At 39.8% G+C, this 21549-nt stretch overlaps 1 protein-coding gene across 1 annotated transcript in view; it reads right to left on the bottom strand.

Moving 5' to 3' along the window:
• The window catches only part of PCSK5 (proprotein convertase subtilisin/kexin type 5), a gene marked incomplete at both ends in the record, with an annotated part of 222828 nt that overhangs the window by 132357 nt on the left and 68922 nt on the right, over positions 1 to 21549 (bottom strand). The window contains 2 exons of the mRNA XM_081318873.1: positions 12630 to 12706; positions 20234 to 20377. Of these exons, the coding sequence (XP_081174999.1) occupies positions 12630 to 12706; positions 20234 to 20377 (221 nt within the window). The remainder of the gene's footprint in view (positions 1 to 12629; positions 12707 to 20233; positions 20378 to 21549) is intronic.

The following is a 21549-nucleotide window of genomic DNA, read 5'->3' on the forward strand; positions in this document are numbered from 1 at the left end:
TTTTTAAAGATTTTAACAATTCAAATATGAAGCAAGCTAAATTTACTTCAAGAAAGTGACACCGTGGGGATGAAATAATTCACTTTGATGAAGTAAAGCAATGATTTGGTTTGCCTCACTGGAACAATTCTGGTGGCCTTCAACTTGACCTCTTCAGGCCAGTGCTACAACTTCCAGTGTCCAAAAGGTGCTTTTTCCAGAGACAACTGGACTTTCTTTGTTTTTCCTTGAAGATGGTTCACTTTTCATCCACAGTTCAGAACTGAAGAAGCTTCTTGGATGAGAAGTGAAACGTCTTCAAGGAAAAACAAAGAAAGTCTAGTTGCCTCTTGTAAAAGCACCTTTGGGACAACAATGATTTGGATGACTGAGAATCTCTATGGATTCTCTTCCAAGGCTTTCCAAGGCCAGGTTGGGCATCATTCAGAGTCTGGAAGCACTTTATGATTCACTGAAGAGGGTTCCCCTCACCTTTCTTTGATAGTGTGAACTCTGCAGGAAAAGCTGGCTTTGGGTTCTGAAGAAGTCAGATGTAGTCACTTTACTTTGCTCTTAGAATACCTGGTTCTCAAGGACTTCTTTAGAAAAATTCCTTTCTTCAGGAATCAAGACTAGATTAATGATCAAGTGTCACTGCAGGCATATTAATGCCAGATAAGACAACTGAACAGTACTGATTTATAGAAAAGCATCTTAAAATATAACCGGAATCCATACAGTATATGATCATATTTTAATCCATAAATGTTTGTTTAAATGTAGCAGAAACACAACATAAGAATTGGGAACATAACCCTGACAATTGATGAGGTAAAGAATCATTATCAAGCAATTTAAGAAATTGCTTTTATGCAGTAATTAAAGCCCACAGATATTCTGTAAAAATGTTTTAGTTTAAGGTATAAGGATGTGCAATAACTTTAATATCTTTTTGTCACACATGAAGAAAATTCTGGTGGCTGGAAAGGAATTAAGAGCCACATCTTGTTAACTATGTGATCTACTTCAGTTTTAATTATTTTTGTAAAGCTAGATTTGTACAAGTAAAGCACCCATAAACTTAAAACTACACAGAGACGTAAAGAACTAGACAGGCTGGCCCAATTATTGGCTGGCAACATTATAACAATACAGTTACCTAGTAACTATCTGCTGTATGTTCATAGCTCTTCTTCGAACTGGACAACAAAACAAAACTGGACAATCATATGTGCCATTCTTTGGTGATGGATTTTGGATATTTTTTTGCCTTAAAATATATTTTAGTCCAATGTATTTATTTTGCTTATTTAGTTCCCCCTTTATTTATTAGTATAAACCAGTTAAAATTAATGTAATATAGATTTATGAATCTATTATTAATGTGTCCAAATGGTAAATAAAATCACTTTTTCTACATGAAAAAAATATGTTGAAACAATGCAATCTTTTTGTAGTAATAAAACTTTGCACATTTCATATGTGCATAATCAAAACTTTGAGCCTGTACAGTGCATTGTACATACTTCTATACTAAAGCAAGCTGGAGAACTCAAATCTCAAAGGCTATCGAAAGGATATTTAAATGGATATTTAAAAGGATTTTTAAACTTTAGAAAGTAATTAGTCCTTTTGTTTGTTTACATTTTGTAGGAATTTAGAAGAAATTATACCATAGAGTACCAATAAACTAGTTCTTGAATTGTTGGGAAAAGACATTATCTAGGCTTCTTTTAAAGAACTGTAATTATCCTGAAAGAGGATAATAAATAATAAAATATAAAATCAAATCTGACACATGTGTTCATCCATAAATCTGAACATAGTAATGGCATTCTCAATATAGAATTCTAATCTGTTTTCAATGTATATATACAAACATGCGTACACTTATAACAATTTCCTCACAGGATATTATTGTTGTTTCAATGCTGCTCACCGTATTCTATCCCTCATATTATTTTTCCTGAGATTTACACTGAATATCTCTTTCTTCTTCCACAATCTTTCCTCAATTGCAGTTCTACAGCTTCTGATGTCTGACACTCCACTGTCTTTTGAAAGTTAAAACAAAACAAAACAAAATACAGCTTTATTCAATTTCTCTCTGTCCCTGAAATTTGCTAGCGAGTTTAAGCCTTTTCAACATACAGGAAACCTCAGCTGAGAAATCAAAATGAAGAGTAAAAATGAATGTAATGATGAAAGAGTATATTGTAGAGGAAAGAAATTCCTATTAGATAAACCAGAAAACTAGTGGCTTTGTTGGCAATATAAATAAAGCTCATAATGATGTGATAAACTTAGTCAATAGCAAAGATCAATATTTTCTTATGCTGATGTGATTATCTTTCAAATTCTTTCTGCAATAAAGGTATTCCCACATAATATACTAAACAAAACACTAAAATGTGATGCCTTTTATGCTGTGGAAGTTAATGATAGCAAAAGGAAGTCACAAATGTTCACGTTATTAGCCATTTACCCCAAGTACGTCAGCAATGTTTGTGCAGCTGTGCTGAAAGAATTTCAAGGGATTATATGTTATTTTCTTCTGTCCTCTCTGCTCATCTACTGATCCACCTGCTGCTTTGGATGATAACTTTCTCAGAAGTAGCAACAATTCACAATAAAAAAATAGGGCTTTATTTGTGGTTTATGAAAAATATACCATAACTTTTGATAATATAGTAATAAAATTATTTCAAACAAAATTGAAATGAAAAAGTTGGGCATGCTGTTGTTAATGAAGAACAGACAAAAATGTTTTATAATTGGATACTAATATTTTAAAGTTGCTAAATATTCATTTTCCTATTCTGAATCCAGCATTCATGCTGAATCCTGGTTACATTTTCTTCGCCAAATAGAAGAAGAAAGAGATAAAATGTTTTATTTACAAATGTACTGTAAACAGACCGACCAAGTTAAGGGAACCAGAAAAAAGTACATGTTTCTCTAAAATTGCATAATGAATAAACAGACATACCAAACTGTTGTTTTTAATTTTCTACACATACTTTTCCACATTCAATAGTAATAAAGCAATCTTAGCCTCCTGCATGACACATTGTGGGAACAGTTAAGTACACATTAAAGTCCACTGTCATTATCGATAAAATAAACAGAGTGGAGCAATGGCTGGTTTCAGATGATGCTTCAACACAGCTGATTTTTGTTGTTATTTAATAGGCAAGAATAATGTAACTGCTAAGTGAATTAAAAGCTTTGAGTGAATTACAGTTCAAAATCTATGCAGGAAAAAAAACCAGAATCCAACTAAACTGCATGCATATAATCTTTCCAATGCTTTTTTTCAAAAGAAGGGAAAAAAGTCATGTATTGCAGTCATCTGTATCAGTGAAAAGAGATCTTTCTCATCTCTGGAACTGACCTTGATATTTTATAAAATACTGGTAGGTTTATTGGTTCCAAGATCAAGAGTTTTTGGTTTTTCTGTTACAAGATGCAAGAGTAAAGTATAGGGAAAGTGCGTTTTTTTCCAAATTCTGAAATTCTTGTTTATTGAGAAGCTTTAATGGTGCTATAAAACTTTGTTTCAGGATATATGGTGCTGTATCACTTATGTGGTGTGCATATATTTCACATCTTGTTACAGATTCCATTTGTTTTTCTAATAGAGTTTTAGAATTTAATGGCTGTTACTTTGGATGAAAAATGAATCAATTCACATTATGGGAATAGATTTGATCTATCTCAATTAAGGGAATGCATTATATTAAATGGTTTTTTAATTTTAAAAAAGTCTAAAAATCAACTGTGAGCTCTCAGATGCACAAAATGCAAGAAAATGCAATAATATCTGTAGCTCATGATTGAACTGTTAAAGGCTTGGTGCTCTGTGAGCTTGACTGAACTCCTTACATAGAATGGTCAGGATAGAACTTTTAATAAATAAATTGAAATCAGATTCATTGGTAAAATTAGATTATTTGTAAAGTGAAAATATGTATTTCTTCTCCAATTATCATCCAAATAATAATACTGAAATAATAAAACAATATCTCAGCTTAAACCTACCCAATCCTAAGTATGAATGAAAATGTCCTTACTGGTTTCCTGGGAAGAAGATACATTAATGTAATACTAACACCAAGTAGCCATATCTCTTTTTCTCAGAAAAAAACTAAGAATAAATTGAATCTATTTCTGAGAGTTAAATGTATATTCTGTAATTTTGCAACTTAATTTTAACTCTGGACAAATAAATTCATTTTATCTTTCTTCCATTTACTTTTAAATAGTTTGATCTTTAATCCCATTAAAGCTGATTTCAAAGTTAATCCCACAAGTTGATTTCTCTGTCTCCTTTCAGAAACAACCTGAAGAAACTGTTCTTGTAGAAGATCTTAAAATGATGAAGTAAAGCATGGTCATTTGGTCCCATCCTCACATTTAAGTCTCCACTGATTATTACTGATGCTGCTGGAAATTTATCTAAACAAGTGAAGATAAAATTTTCTATATGTACCCAAGTGAGCAATTTTTTTAAAAAGGGGGAATCCCAAAGGTGCTTTTTCATGAAGCAACTGGACTTTCTTGTTTTTCTTTGAAGACGTTTCACTTCTCATACAAGACACTTCTTCAGCTCTTCAGAGAACTGAAGAAGCTTCTTGGATGAGAAGCAAATGGCGTTCAAGGAAAAAAAATAAAAGTCCAATTGCCTCATGAAAAAGCACTGTTGGGATAACTATGACCTGGATGACTGAGAATCTCCATAGATAAAAAAGGGAATATAAACATTAAAAGTAAAATTTCAAATTGATTGGATGAAAGCAAAGAGGCTTCGTGCCATGGCTTCAAAAAAGGCAGTGAAACACATTTAAATTCCAAAGCTGGACAAAGCTGTCACAATACCATCCTCAAGTCTCCTTCCTGCATTAGTTGGGGTGGCCGAAATTAGTTGACCCATCCATCTCAACTTCTGATGCAGCCCAAGTGTCCTGGAGGAAAAGGATATCAAATTGTGATAGATAACAAAAGAAAAGGTTGATCTTTTAATGGTGCTGACCAGCCTGCAATATTCCAGTTTAAAAAGGAGATTACATTATCATTTGAAGGCAGTCATGTGGCTTGATTTTGACTTTGGCAAATCAATGATGTAAAATAGTTGTGTTCGGTTGAAAAGTCAATGGCAAGCAGCCAGGCCTCCTCTAGGGCTTGGTTTATCTCATGCAAATTCTGTAACTGCTCCTGGGAATTTTGCTCTGAGAAATTGAAATCATCACAGTATACATTACAGCGACTTCATTCAATACACTGGGTACAAGATGGATGGTTTTTGCTCTGCATGATTGAATTGGCAAGAAGACTGCCTCCTGATCCCTACCTAGTAGTTACAGTTCTAATTGGAAATCTCAGTGTGTAAGAAAATTTCTCATCAGCTATAATGGTGGCTTGGGTTGATCCCACAAGATTGCTTAATGGCTCATAAGGATTTAGGGAGCTTTAGTGTGGGCGACGATAACCAGCTATTCCATTCTCCACCAAGAGGGTCAGCAATTTAGTATCAGCAATTGGAGAAACAAGGTCTATCAGTAAGTGTGCTATAGCCATTGTAGCCAGTAGAGTTGTCTTCATATTTTCACACTTATGTAGTACATTATCTTGTTCATCCCCTGGTAAAGAATCAAAAACACTAAGGAAGCCAGGTTCATCTGGGTAGGAAGAGTCTTCATTTAGTAAATCTAACTGACCACAAAAGCCTCACTTTCTCAAATCTGGAGGTGGTGCAGCAGGAGCCTTGGAGGCATCTGGGATTGACGTAAAGTGGTTATTTGACATAGCTGGTAAAGGTAAAGGTAAAGGTTCCCCCGCACATATGTGCTAGTCGTTTCCAACTCTAGGGGTCGGTGCTCATCTCCGTTTCAAAGCCGAAGAGCCAGTGCTTGTCCGAGGATGTCTCCGTGGTCATGTGGCCGGCATGACTAGACGCCAAAGGCGCATGGAGTGCTGTTACCTTCCCACCGTAGTGGTCCCTATTTTTCTACTTGCATTTTTATGTGCTTTTGAACTGCTAGGTTGGCAGAAGCTGGGACGAGTAACAGGCACTCACTCTGTTACGCGGCACTTGGGATTCGACCCGCCAAACTGCCCACCTTCTGATCGACAAGCTCAGCATCCTAACCCACTGAGCCACCACATCCATAGCTGACATAGAGTCAAATAAAAGTTTGATCTTTTTATCACAAAAAGCTCAATGAAAGATTCAAGCAAAGCTAAATAGGCACTCATTTGGGATGGTAGGTTGTTTCAAAGATAGAAGGATTTGCTTATAGGGAGCCATTCAACAGCACATAGATCTATCTAGCTGTATTGGCATTTAAGAAGTTGTCCCAGAGACGCTACTATTGTTTTCCTAGAATTAGCAGCTGATATTATAACTAACCAAAAAATAATCTGAACCAGAAAAAATACTTCAGCATCCGAATGTGAAGAGCATCTCCTTTGTCTTATCAAGAGTTACAGAGTTATTAGAACAAGCATTTGGGTATTGTGGCATGTGTCAGATTGTTTTACTTTTTCTTTAATTGCTTGCTCTTTTACTGTCCATGTGCCCAAGATATGACGACTAGGTGAATCAGTTACATCAGTTTTGATAGGCGTAAAAAGTCCAGTTTCATGCTTTTGAATATATTTCACCTTTTGCCATGTCCAGTTAGTATTTTATGGTTGAGAGTTGCTCAAATATCAAAATCACAACTGAACTGTGAACAGCATGTTTTGCGATAAACTCTGTTGAGTTTCCCAAGAGAGCCTCTCCCTCTTCTGATTTCATTTTTTTTTAATCTTTAAGCTTATTTTCAATTCCCCTGAGGCTGGTAGAATTAATTGCAATGGTGACACAAAATAAGAGCCCACGAAGGACCTCCTATTTAGTTCATCCCTGACAGATAAGGAGAGCTTTGACAGTTGTTGTTGTTTTCCGTTCTGTTTGAAGATCCTATTCCAGTGCATCAAATTTGTTTAAAGGAGCATTTGTTTTACTTACAGATCCTTTTCATGCAAAGTGTTCTTCTGTCTTTTGGTTGTTTAGCTGACATCAATAAAGGGGAAGAGTCTGGGCTGGTGACATGTCATTTCTTTCTTTTTTCCATATTGTTCTGGTCCACAACAAGTCCTTTATCTGTCCCTTAACCTTAACATTCGTCTCACACCAAACAATTTTTAAAAAAAGTTGCATTAAAAAAGCTAAAAAAACCTAATAATATAATTAAGCAGGCAGGAACTTAAAAATTATTATTGGACTAATAGTTCCATCCATCTCCAACCTCAGTAGTTTAACACGTGCCCTTTGTAAATTCAAGATAAGAAGGGTTTCCAAATTATTGTTCTGATTTATTACTGTATGTTCTTTTTAGTTACTAAGACATCAGTTGGTTTCAAATGTAAATCTATTGTGGCATTTTTTCCCCCATATCGTTCTTAGAGTCTGGGATTTTTTTTAAAAAAAAACTGTTTACAAATCCACATTCAAATCAGTCTCAGTCTGTTTTATCCAATAAAATCTATTCGTCTTCTATATCCTCTGTTAAATCCATGCCTATAGTATCAGACAATGTTGTAAGTAATTTCTGAGCATATTGTTCCCAAACAGTCTTAACTTCTTCTATAGACAAATAGTACTGCTCCATTGTATTAATGAGTCTCTTCTCCTTCAATTGTAATCCTTCAGTTTTCTCTGGTTTCCTTTCAACAACTTTCAAAGTCCCCTCTTATCATGTTTATCTTCTGATCAGCAAAACTTTCCCACGGGTAGATTTCTTACAGATAATTTCAAATTTTTCACATTGTCTTTTATAAAATTTTAAGCACTCCTCAAACAATATTATTTCAAGTGCATCTAGCCCTTTTATTTGGTCTTTAACCTTCCAGTCCCTCGTTTTCCAAAAATTACAAAGTTTTTCATTTTTAATCCTTACACTTATATAAATTTCTTTCATCCAGGATAAAAATACCGTATATACTTGAGTATAAGCCGAATTTTTCAGCCCACTTTTTGGGCTGAAAAATTCCACTTCGGCTTATACTCCAGTCAACAAAAAAACTTACCGAGGACTTGTGCGCGGCCGAGGCTTTGGTGCTTCCGGGATCGCGCGCACCTCTCCCAAGCCACCGCCGTCCGAGACCTGCCGAAATTTGGGGAGGTTTGGGGAGGTGCGCGTGCACCTCCCCAAACCTCCCCAAACGTTGGCAGGTCTCCGTTCCTCCTGCCGACGTTTGGGGAGGTTTGGGCACCTCCCCAAACCTCCCCAGGTCTCCGTTCCTCCGCGCAGACCTGCCGACGTTTGGGGAGGTTTGGGCGCCTCCCCAAACCTCCCCAGGTCTCCGTTCCTCCTGCCGACGTTTGGGGAGGTTTGGGCGCCTCCCCAGGTCTCCGTTCCTCCGCGCAGACCTGCCGACGTTTGGGGAGGTTTGGGTGCCTCCTCAAACCTCCCCAAATGTCGGCAGGTCTCCGTTCCTCCTGCCGACGTTTGGGGAGGTTTGGGCGCCTCCCCAAACCTCCCCAGGTCTCCGTTCCTCCGCGCAGACCTGCCGACGTTTGGGGAGGTTTGGGCGCCTCCCCAAACGTCGGCAGGTCTCCGTTCCTCCTGCCGACGTTTGGGGAGGTTTGGGCGCCTCCCCAAACCTCCCCAGGTCTCCGTTCCTCCGCGCAGACCTGCCGACATTTGGGGAGGTTTGGGCGCCTCCCCAAACCTCCCCAAACGTCGGCAGGTCTCCGTTCCTCCTGCCGACGTTTGGGGAGGTTTGGGCGCCTCCCCAAACCTCCCCAGGTCTCCGTTCCTCCTGCCGACGTTTGGGGAGGTTTGGGCGCCTCCCCAAACCTCCCCAGGTCTCCGTTCCTCCGCGCAGACCTGCCGACGTTTGGGGAGGTTTGGGCGCCTCCCCAAACCTCCCCAAACCTCGGCAGGTCTCCGTTCCTCCGCGCAGACCTGCCGACGTTTGGGGAGGTTTGGGCGCCTCCCCAAACCTCCCCAAACGTCGCGCAGACCTGCCGACGTTTGGGGAGGCGCCCAAACCTCCCCAAACGTCGGCAGGTCTGCGCGGAGGAACAGAGACCTGGGGAGGTTTGGGGAGGCGCCCAAACCTCCCCAAACGTCGGCAGGAGGAACGGAGACCTGGGGAGGTTTGGGGAGGCGCCCAAACCTCCCCAAACGTCGGCAGGTCTGCGCGGAGGAACAGAGACCTGGGGAGGTTTGGGGAGGTGCCCAAACCTCCCCAAACGTCGGCAGGAGGAACGGAGACCTGCCGACGTTTGGGGAGGTTTGGGGAGGCGCCCAAACCTCCCCAAACGTCGGCAGGTCTGCGCGGAGGAACGGAGACCTGGGGAGGTTTGGGGAGGCGCCCAAACCTCCCCAAACGTCGGCAGGAGGAACGGAGACCTGGGGAGGTTTGGGGAGGCGCCCAAACCTCCCCAAACGTCGGCAGGTCTGCGCGGAGGAACGGAGACCTGGGGAGGTTTGGGGAGGTGCCCAAACCTCCCCAAACGTCGGCAGGAGGAACGGAGACCTGCCGACGTTTGGGGAGGTTTGGGGAGGTGCCCAAACCTCCCCAAACGTCGGCAGGTCTGTGCGGAGGAACGGAGACCTGGGGAGGTTTGGGGAGGCGCCCAAACCTCCCCAAACGTCGGCAGGTCTGCGCGGAGGAACGGAGACCTGGGGAGGTTTGGGGAGGCACCCAAACCTCCCCAAACGTCGGCAGGTCTGCGCGGGGGAACGGAGACCTGGGGAGGTTTGGGGAGGCGCCCAAACCTCCCCAAACGTCGGCAGGTCTGTGCGGAGGAACGGAGACCTGGGGAGGTTTGGGGAGGCGCCCAAACCTCCCCAAACATCGGCAGGAGGAACGGAGACCTGGGGAGGTTTGGGGAGGCGCCCAAACCTCCCCAAACGTCGGCAGGAGGAACGGAGACCTGGGGAGGTTTGGGGAGGCGCCCAAACCTCCCCAAACGTCGGCAGGTCTGTGCGGAGGAACAGAGACCTGGGGAGGTTTGGGGAGGTGCCCAAACCTCCCCAAACGTCGGCAGGAGGAACGGAGACCTGCCGACGTTTGGGGAGGTTTGGGGAGGCGCCCAAACCTCCCCAAATGTCGGCAGGTCTGCGCGGAGGAACGGAGACCTGGGGAGGTTTGGGGAGGCGCCCAAACCTCCCCAAACGTCGGCAGGTCTGCGCGGAGGAACGGAGACCTGCCGACGTTTGGGGAGGTTTGGGGAGGCGCCCAAACCTCCCCAAACGTCGGCAGGTCTGCGCGGAGGAACGGAGACCTGCCGAGGTTTGGGGAGGTGCGCGCGCACCTCCCCAAACCTCCCCAAACTTCGGCAGGTCTCCGGACGGCGGCGGCTTGGGAGAGGTGCGCGCGATCCTGGAAGCACCGAAGCCTCGGCCGCGCGCAAGTCCTCGGTAAGCTCCGGGCGGTCACTTGCTTCGCGTCTCCTGAGGGAAGGGGGGGCGACTGGAGCAGGCGTGTTTCCTCGCCTGCTGGGTGCCGCGATTTGCCCGGGGAACGCGCGGGCCCCGAATGGCAGCGTGGAGCGAGGAAGCGGACAGCCAGGGCTTCCCCGAGAGCCGTGGCCACACAGGGTATTCCTGTGTATTCAGGCTTGCAAAATGGCGGATCGAGCCTCTGCTGGCGGCAGAGGCTTGCAGAGCGCGGATCCAGCCTCCGCCGGCGGCGGAGGCTTGCAGAACGGCGGATCGGCTTATACTCGAGTCAACAACTTTTCCCAGTTTTTGGGGGTGAAATTGGGGGTCTCGGCTTATACTCGAGTCGGCTTATACTCAAGTATATACGGTAAGTTATCCATGTACGATGAAACTTGCCCTTCAGAAGGTTCTTAATATTCAACAAATCAACAGCAAGCAATCTCCTAAGTAGGTAAGAGAGGAAGTAGCCGAATGAAGGATCTGATGTGAAAGTACTGAACCATGACTTAGGCAAGTTAATTTCCCCTTGGCCTCCAGAGCTCTCAAGTCCTCCGGAGATTGCTATTTTGTGATCTTGGTATAGTCAAACTCTGTATGGAGCAAACTTGTTGATGATCCTAATCCTCTCTTCCACATGGGGAGCACTTGATTAGTTCTCCAGCACTTCTTATTGCAGCAATCATCCACCATTGTTTCCCTGGAAGCCGACATGTGTTCATTATCAAAATAATCTATGGTTAGGATATTTCAAGAGTAAAGAAATATTTCTGATACTGATGCCTAGCAACCTATCAGGGGCCTGGATTGTGTTACAGGCAGTTAAAACTTGCCAGAAATTGTACTAAATACAAATCTTACTGAAACAGGTAAGAATATGATTATTTTCTAGACTAAGTTCAATCATTATAAATTAGCTGTGTATATGCATGCAATTTATGTCCCACCATTTGTTCAGGACTTAAAAGTAGCACAAATAGTGCATCATCTTCCTACTTTATCCACACACACACAAAAAAAAAAAGATTGTGAAATAGGTTGGGATGAGAATGAAAGAAACATAAATGTGAATTTCCCTATGCCCGTCCAACAGTATTTTTTATACGTTTGCATTCATCACAACAGGAAGCTGCTACTTATTACAAAGATAGAATTTGGAGAGTGGATTAGTCTATAATTTAAGTCATGTCTATCACCACATATATTAAGTTAGCTAAACTGAGATAATACAACACAAGCATACACATATTGGGCATCCATCAATGTTTTGATGATTTATGATCCAACTCCTAAATTTAAGCTTATATTAATATCTGAAGCACTACATCAGCACAAAATCCTAAGTGATAATATTATTTTGGCTCTTTGGAACTGTCATTATGATAAAACATATATGCAGAAGGTTTTATTGCTTCACTTTTGTACAATAATTCTGGTAAAAACCTGATAAACCAAGTTAGAATCGTTTTGCATGTGAATATATAAACGTGTACAAAGAATAGGAGGAAAATATCCATCCTAACAAAAAGTAATAACTGACCCTTCAGAAAGTAATACAGATTCTCATCCAAGCCCATAAGAAGCAGTTTAGTGTAGGAGTCTATTAAACATGTTAAGATCACAGTTCTATTTCATTCTACCTCATACCTGTTCAGCTGATAACCCACCAATCCAAATGCTGTCAGCATTTATTTATTTGGCAACTTTTCTATTCCTACAATGGCAGTCATACTTCATAACAGGAATATTATAAACCTTTTGAAAAGTAATTCTTTGTGACTGGTGGAAAATGGGCAACCACACTGAGGATAAGAAGCAATTTTTATAACCCTTTCCCTCCCCCCTCCTATAACTCACTATGGAAATTTGCACAGAAAGGTCACTGATTTTTCAGAATAAATTTAATGGAAAGTTTTAAATGTTTTTCTAGCTGTGGAGATTCCACCATTGGATAAACTTTAAAATCATTAGCAAAAATAAAATAAAAACTTGCCAAGGAGGTAATAATTATGCTGAAAATAAATAACAATTTAATGTTTTAATATTTCAGTTATTTAACATCTCCTCAGGCAATTCAATCTGTAGATTAAGTATGTCTGTCTAAAACTAAGGTATATGTAAGTTAATTTACCCAGAAGCACATTTTAATTTGAAATCAACAGCTTTAATATCTACATTCTGTATCTATACAATATAGATCACCGAACTTACTTGTTTTCATTGCTGGCATCATATCGAGGCATAGGGTCAATATCATTACCATTGACATCAAAACTGGCATCTGGGTCCTGTAACCAACAGTGAAGTAAGATGGAAAAAGAAGGGACAGCAGAACCCGATTAATTAGCTATTCATCTAAATTCATATATTCCTCAGCAGGTATTTACAGGCATGTAATTAGGTTAACTAAGATTCCTGTGGTTCTGTATTGGATGCTTGTCCAAAACTAACTGTTTAACTGTATTTAGGATATAGAATTGTTCTTAAAGCATAGGTCTCAAAATCAAGCCATCCTGAGAGCTAGATGAGAACGAATATTTTTAATAATTACACTTTAATTTATATTTATATGGTATATTGCACTGCCAGCAATTTCAGAAAATTTGCTGATAGATGCTGAGATCATTAGAAGTATTAGGATCATTTCAGAAGCATTCTAGAAGCATCAGCAATCATTTTAACGTCATTACAAAGGTGTAGGTTGACCACAACAGACAATATATCTTTCAGATGGAAGCTCATTTTCTAATAAAAATATATTTATTCCCAGTGCTTTTTTTATAAATGAAAAAGGTGCCGGAACTCACACATGTCATACAACCCGCCTTGCCTACCCTATAAGGTTCCATCCAAAAAAGGTGCCGGAACTCCATTCTGAGCGTTCTATGAGAAAAAAAGCCCTGTTTATTCCCCTTCCCTATCCACTCACCCAAGCCTTTTGCTCCTAGAAGCAAAAGTGGAATCAGCTCAGAAATTTGCACACATTCCACTCCAACATTTGATAGGTATCCAACATGAGGTCGTTACGGTTTACTTTTGCTTCCTTAGTGCTAATGGTAGCCCCAGTCTTTTTCCAGTTGTTGCCTTGCAGGATCAATCTTTCCTACAAAAAGCTGCTAAGCTACATTTCTTACAGAAAGCTGCTAAGCTTTCACCAAGGCAACTCTCCAGTCCCTACTCATCTCTTCTATCAATCCACACTGGAGGAAGGCTGTTTGGGATGGTACATAATTTTTCCTTCTCTGATTATACTTTTTTTCTCCTTTCTTTTTGGAATATATGGACTTTTTTATACCTCAGTTTTATTCTCCCAAAGTCCAAGTGAAGGAAGGTATACAAAGAGGGGCACACTTTGTTCCTCTTCCCAGCTGATTTTTGTTTTATTTTGCCAGAGAAGAGACAGAAAAGAACTCAAAGAGAGGCACCTATCTGAGGAACCCATAACTACCAATCTTGTGAAGAGAATGTCATGGTTCCAATAGATGAGACCAATTAAAGCAGAAATCCAAGGCTTGAGTTTTCCTCTAAGAACATGTTTATTGGCTACAAAGTATCAGCACAGTCAAAAGTGAAACCAAGACTAAAGTTCCCTCCAAAAAGTAACAGCATTACAAAGTTAAACTTCACACCCCAGAATCTATGCAATCTACTATGTTTTCCAATAGAATAATTTGGTGGGCTTTCTAACATTGGGCTCAACCCCCAGTCTAACGAATAGAAATGACCTTGGTTCCCATGAGACTGAGAATTGTTTAGACTAGCATAAAACTCCCCATTCCTCCCCCCAATCTTGTGGCGACTGAAAACGAGCAAGATGGCTTCAGTCAGGTTCATTGCAGAGTTGCCAGAGGCAATGTTTAGTCCTGGCAGCCTCATTGTAACTTCATCTCCACCCCTTTTGTAGTGAACAAATGGGGAAGCTCAGCCATTGTTTCTGCTTTCCACAGCAGCCAGACAGTTGCAATTCCTACAATGTAAGATATAGAATGCTGCAGTGATGGCAACCTCAACTCTCTCTCTGCTGGCCAGTCCTTCTTTAGCCCTATAGCTTGGTGCACAACTAAACCCTGAGATGCTAATGCTGGGCATTCCAACTTGTCCACCTTCCAACGTGTCCCTAGTGACTTCTCCTAGGTATGCTGAAAGAAATGGATCAATGGAGATTCTTCGTGTTCATGATCCATGACTATCTTCCCATCCCCTCTATAGAAAGGGATTATACATGTTTAGAAGGAAAAGCTGTGAATGAGGTGCTGGGGATAAGTGAGTTCATGCCAGCATTGGCCAGAAACATGGCACGGATTGGTAAGGCATTTTCAGGCTGCAGAGAATGAAGATGGAGGAGTTGTCCATGTGTTGCAACTCTTGTATTTAAGTACTTCTGATTTATGAAAAATAATTGCCTTAATTAAAATAAATTCATGTGATTCTAATAATGCCAAGCTTCTTCATATAAATCTTTTCAACGCATATATTTATTTCCAACCTAGATTACCTTCATTCTTGCTAAAAGACATAGCTATTTAGGTGACTGTAAGAGAACATTACTTGCCTAAAGGAATTATTTCCATGTCTTTATAAAAGGATTTGCAAACACAACTTTAATTATTAAGCCCACTTTGAAAATGATACTATACATGTATCAGTTACACATTTTCATATCTTTAATAGGTATAATGGGTGTAAAATTTGATTTGATTTTCTCCACTTTTCCTGTAGAAAACAGATGTTTTTGATTCCAGTCAAATGATATAGCTGAATGAGAAGGCAATTTGTATGCATGTGCAGTTCAGGCCTGATTTGATTCATACTGATGCTCTGAGATTCAAAGAGATTTGAATCTTTTATTTGAGATTGTGATTCAATAGTTGAGGGCTAACCAATTCAATTCAAAAGTTTGAAATTAAATTTTTACTAATGTCATCGGTTATAATGAGAAAGCATCAAAATGTCTGTAAGTGAAATATTACAACTGGCCAGATTAAAAATGTTGAGAGATGAGAAAGTGAATAAAGCACAAAGCATTCATTTCAAAAGAGTTCCAATACATAGAGTATAATAAGATGATACAATTCAGTGATTAGAAAAGAGAAGAGGACGACAAGCTGCAAACTGGTTGGAACTCAATTACAGTAGTGATGAGTGCACAGTTGGGAGACTTGAAAATTTTTTTAGGAATAGATCATCATGTAGAAGATTTATGTGAACACTAAAGGATGAAAACAACTTGATGGCACAAAATCAGTCAATTCAGTGATTGGTTGCTCATGTCAAATGTCCAAAAGGCGATCACATTCAGCATGACCAGGTATTCAAAATTCAGGTCAAATAATTGTGGATGTAATAAAAGCTACAATGAAGTCATGTGCATTTTGATGTCTTTTCAAGAACGATGAAAATTAGGTCATGATGCACATGAAGATACTTTCCCTCCCAAAAGGAAACTCTTGATGTTGGATGAAATTGAAAACATTATTCTGCTGATAGATCATATCCTGTCTGTGGCAGCATTATCTTCTCCCTTTGCTGCCTTCTCCTTGCTCTCATATTCTACTTAAAGTGTGAATGGATTGTCTAAAACAGAATTTAAGGGTATGCAGTGGGTGTAGCATGAGAAATAATATTTTCGCTAAATATTGTCAGAATATTCAGTTTAAAGTAGGAAGTGCAGAACAGTGTAGAATATTGCTTAATTCATCTTTAAATGTCCCCCTTCCATCTTTTTAAAGATAAGTAGCAGAAAAGAGAGGAAAAATATAACAGCTATTAAATTAATCAGCAGAAAACCTGAGTTGTACTGAATCAATGCAGCAAATGTCCTGCTCTAAGTTAAAAATAATTTTCATGAACTGCTTACAAAATAAGTTCTTCTTTTTCATTTTGCTTTCTGTAGGATGACAGGCTTAGGATGACACTGAAGAATGCTCAGTGACTCGGCCTGGTGAGACTGTGGTTTGTTATGTATGATCATTGGATTTGTAGATATCTGGAGGACTGGTATCGTTAATTGGCAAATTTAGGCTACCCTGGAAAGGGCTCCTCATCAATTGCAGGTTGTGACCTGCAGGCATAGTTAGTTATTAAGCAGAGGCAACAAAAGTAGCTGGCATGATGAGACACATTGCCACGAAGACTGGCAAACCACAGAGAAAATAACATCTATAGCCTTGCCTTAAAAAGAAGAAAGCTTGTATTTGTCAGCTTGGTATCTGTTGAGAACCTTCTGCTTGTTCAAATCATGCAGACTTTAAAAATAAAGCTCGAGCTAAGAGAGTATATTCCAAGTGGTAAGAACTGAATTTAAAATCAGTTATCTCACTAATATTTGAATGGACACATGTAATTCCATTAGAAAAAGCAAGAATGAGAGTGTGTGAGAGAGAGAAAGAGAAAAACAGAGAGAGAAATATTGCTATACAGTATGTTCAAACTATGACTGCAACTGGTTACTTCCTATGAATGAAAGAGCTTTTTAAAGAATGTTTGGTGAAGAGAGAAACCGAGAAACCAGGGCTTTCTAAGTAGGAGGGGCCACTGGGAAGGTAATTCCTTAGAAGGCTTCAGGAATTCTAGAGTAGAATCCTTTCAATTATGTTTTCAATTCCATGCATTCATTCAAAGACAGTTTTGTCAATTTCAGGGCTGGGCATTGCCTAGATCAGGGCTGGGCAACCTTGGCTCTTTTATGACTCGTGGACTTCAACTCCCAGAATTCTGGCTCATGCTGGCTCAGGAATTCTGGAAGATGTAGTCCACGAGTCATAAAAGAGCCAAGGTTGCCTACCTCTGGCCTAGATCAATGCACACATCTTAAAGTTGCTATGGTTGAGAAACACTCACATCAAAGTGTTGTGGGGTGGGGAAGAAGTGCTGCTAAAGCTGAACTTCTCCCCTGCGGCCAAAGAGCAAGAACACCAGGAACTGGGTAGTAGGAAGAAGTCTCCAGAACACTCACTGGACAAATTACAAACACATCACTGCTTATAGTCACATTCAAGAAACAGGGAAGGAATGAGACCCAAAGCAATGCTTGTTTTGCCAGCCAATATTGTTGTGATAAAGGCAGAGTTAAATGAAGTGATAAAACTGATTGGTCAGTTACTTGGGTAAGTGTTGGAGAGTCTAACTACAGGGGTGTCAAATTGCCGGCCAGCGGGCCGGATGCGTCCTGCGGAAGCCACGCCCACCCCATTGCCGGCAATGGCAAAATTGTCCCGATACATTGCACGACGTGAGGTCGCGAGTTTGACATGTCTGGACATATTACTCAAATTTCATTAGTATTCTCCATACATATAAATGAAGTTACAACATTGTGTTTTGATTATAACAAGCATGAATGTTATTCAGTTGGTTTGGACAAATCGGTTATAAAACTTTCTTGGCTTTTCCTGAAACATCACTTGGGTCAGGGAGATGAGTCTACATGTCAATTCCACGTAGCCCAGGAGTGTCAAACTACAGGCCCATGGGCCGGATGCATCATGCCGAAGCTGCACCTACCCCATTGCCGGCAATGGAAAAAAAGTCACGACACGTCATAGCCCAAGCATTGTGCTTCCTGCTCCTTTTCTATTTTCTGCAAAGTATGCTTCATAACAAGAGACAACTGTGCAATTCAGCTTACTTTGTATTTTTATTAGGTTGCAAGAAGCTTTAATTTCCCCCTAGTTGAATGGTGTGGGGGGGAGGGGGGGAAGGGTGTACAGAATAAATTCTGCAACTGATCTTCTGTGCTTGGGGATTGGGAAAAAAAAAGAATAGGAGCAGGGGCTTTTAATATTTATGTTGTGGAAAAGAAGTAACTACTCAAGCAATTGAAACTAGTTGCTACCTTATTTATTTATATAACAACCCCAGAACTGGAGCAATGAAAAAAAAAACCACTGATATGCTTCAAAGCCACACAGCTGAGCTTTCTGATTTAAAGAAGATCTTCTGGTTTCTGACTTCTGATTGTTTATTGAATTCTATGTGTGTCCTGACTAATAAACTCTGGTAATGAAAGTTAACCATTCTTGGACTTAACAAATGTTAAGAAAAAACTCCTAATTTGCTGATAATTAGAATTTCTAAACATTATCTTATATACTTAAAACAATTTTTCTCAACAGTTTTCAATATTAGGGATTTTTTGTGTGTGCTAAGGACTGGATGTTTTCAAGGACTGCCTACAGGAGGAATGAGTTACTCTAGGAGGTTGTTTGGCATAAATGTGACTTAAAACTTATAAGCTATCTAATTTTTATTACAGCATCTATGGCACATTAAATCTATAATATTTTCCTCTTTTCTATTTTTCCTTATTTAGCTACATATATACATATAGATATAGTGCTTCTGAGATTCGAACCTGGGCTGATTGCACATTAGGCAGTTGTTTTTACCTCTTGAGCCACATACCCTTCTGAGGTATGGCTGACTGATGAAAACTAATAAGTTTGAAATGCATTTCAGTCTCCCTTAATTCTTTGTTAGTAATTTACATAAATATATGAGTTGTCCGGTGTGACTACTGCCTGTTCGATGGCCTTCAAGATAGGCTGAAACAGGAAATAAAGATTTGCCCCATGTTTGGGGCCTAGCAAGGTAATCTAAATAGTTAACAAGTATTTGACACATATCTCCCCTTGCAGAAGCTAACAAAGCGAGAGAGATCCTGTGGCTCAAGAGGTAAAAACAACTGCCTAATGTGCAATCAGCCCAGGTTTGAATCTCAGAAGGGTATGGCTGACTGATGAAAACTAATAAGTTTGAAATGCATTTCAGTCTCCCTTAATTCTTTGTTAGTAATTTACATAAATATATGAGCTGTCCGGTGTGACTACTGCCTGTTCGATGGCCTTCAAGATAGGCTGAAACAGGAAATAAAGATTTGCCCCATGTTTGAGGCCTAGCAAGGTAATCTAAATAGTTAACAAGTATTTGACACAGACACACACACACACACACACACACACACACACACACACACACATATATATATATATTCTTCTTCCCAGAAGAACGAAGCTGAAGCCACCAGCCTGAGGATGACAGATGAGATTTCGTCAAAACGTTGCCCTGATACCTCCAATTCTACGTGGGGAAAAACCCGAATGACCAAGGATCTACATACAAACACCCGCGAAAACCTCAGAAAACATATATATATATATATATATTATATAAAATACATTTTGCAGCTATATTCTAAGATACATTCAGTAGATAGGTAAGAGCAGGGGTCTTCAAACTTGGCCCTTTTATGACTTGTGGACTTCAACTCCCAGAATTCCTCAGCCAGGCATGTTGGCTGAGGAATTCTGGGAGTTGAAGTCCACAAGTCATAAAAGGGCCAAGTTTGAAGACCCCTGGGTAAGAGGAATCTTAGTATTTATAAGCTTGAGAATAAATTAAAGTCAACTGGCTTATAAAACTGGACATAGCTGCACAACATACAGTATGTGCTAATAAGGGACAGCCTGATATTAATATTAAAGAACTCAATCTACATGGAATATAAACAATTGATCACTTCACTTGGTTTCTCATCCCTGATCTTGCTTATAGTTCAGTTGTTTAGAATTTCTTAGTAACTGCCCCAGAATATTATAGGCATTACGCCTTGATCTACAGATACAGTTTGATTGGATTCTTGGATTCCAACCTCTGCCTTTTAACTCAACATCTCCACTTGTTTTCCTAAAGATTCTATGCTTTACAAATACACAGGCAAGTTTTGCATTTTAGTACTCTCTTTGGATCACAGATCGGAGGCAGTTTATTATCAATTAGCAACAGGTTCTGCAGTCTGAAGCAACATGGGCACTCACATAATTCTGCATCAAGTCTGGATGGTTTCTTTCAATGCCATCATCCAAAATAGTGATCACAATATTCTTTCCAGTGTAGCCTCTCCTCCAGGCACCAACAATATTCATATCTGACTGACAAAGATGTATGTTATCACTACAATGCTAGAGAAAGGGGAGAGAACAAAATAAGGATTGCATGTAAGTGATTAGTCACAAAAGCAAGATAAAAAAACATTTTCATTAGCATAACCAAATAAATTGTCAACATATTGACTTATTGAACAGGAGATCGAAAACTAATCTCCTAATTAAGAAGCAGCAAGGTAATTTTAATGAATGGCAAATGAAAAGAAAATGATTCAAACATTATGAGAATCCTTTTTATATGGAGAAATGGTTATTAGATAACATTTTGTTATTATACATTTCTAGAAATCATCCCAAGAGTTATAAAATGTCTTTTTGGGTTTTCCTTACCCTTCTGGGATTGCATTTGAATTTTTCAGCACTCAACATGAAGTAACACCAGCTGCCTGCAATTAGTGCAGGTTCGCATCCCACCAGGCTCAAGGTTGACTCAGCCTTCCATCCTTCCCAGGTAGGTAAAATGAGGACCCAGATTGTTGGGGGCAATAAGCTGACTTTGTAATAATGCCGCTTGGGGTGTGTGTGAAAGCCCTAACAAGCAGGCATATACATAGAATGAAGGCTACTGCTAAGCTTGTAAGCCGTCCTGAGTCTTCGGAGAAGGGCGGGATATAAATGGAATTAAAATAAAAATAAAAAATAAATAAAACTAGACCAAATGCCTGTACAAAATAGCATGGAAACACATACACACATGCACACACATATTACAAACTCACATACAAATGCTTATGTGTGGGATATATGTGAGAGTATGGATAGAGTTATGTACTATATAATCTATGAAATGGCTACCTAGAATCTTATATTTGCAAAAAAATAAAGGAATGGAAAAAATGTTGGCATGTTTAGTGCAGCAGCAGCAGTAAGAGATAAATCTATAACCAAAACAATTTCTTTGTAAAACTACAGCTTAAATAGCTTGTTGAATTGAAGCTGACTATAATAGCAAAAGTTCTGAAGACTATTTTAGCTTAAATGAAAATTGAACCATTTGTATTTTATTTTGTATGGTGCTCAGTTACAAAGAAATTAACAAACAACTGTGTACTTATTATCCACACCCTATCTCTTAACCCTGTAGAGAAAGTGACTACTTTTAATGAGTATCCCATTGAGGCTCTCTGTGGTCATGCTTTGCCTCAGCTTCCCTGGACACAAGGAGAATAAGCAGGAAAAGGAAAAAA

Source organism: Vipera berus (assembly GCF_964194415.1).
Source record: "Vipera berus genome assembly, chromosome: 2".
Classification (NCBI taxonomy): domain Eukaryota; kingdom Metazoa; phylum Chordata; class Lepidosauria; order Squamata; family Viperidae; genus Vipera; species Vipera berus.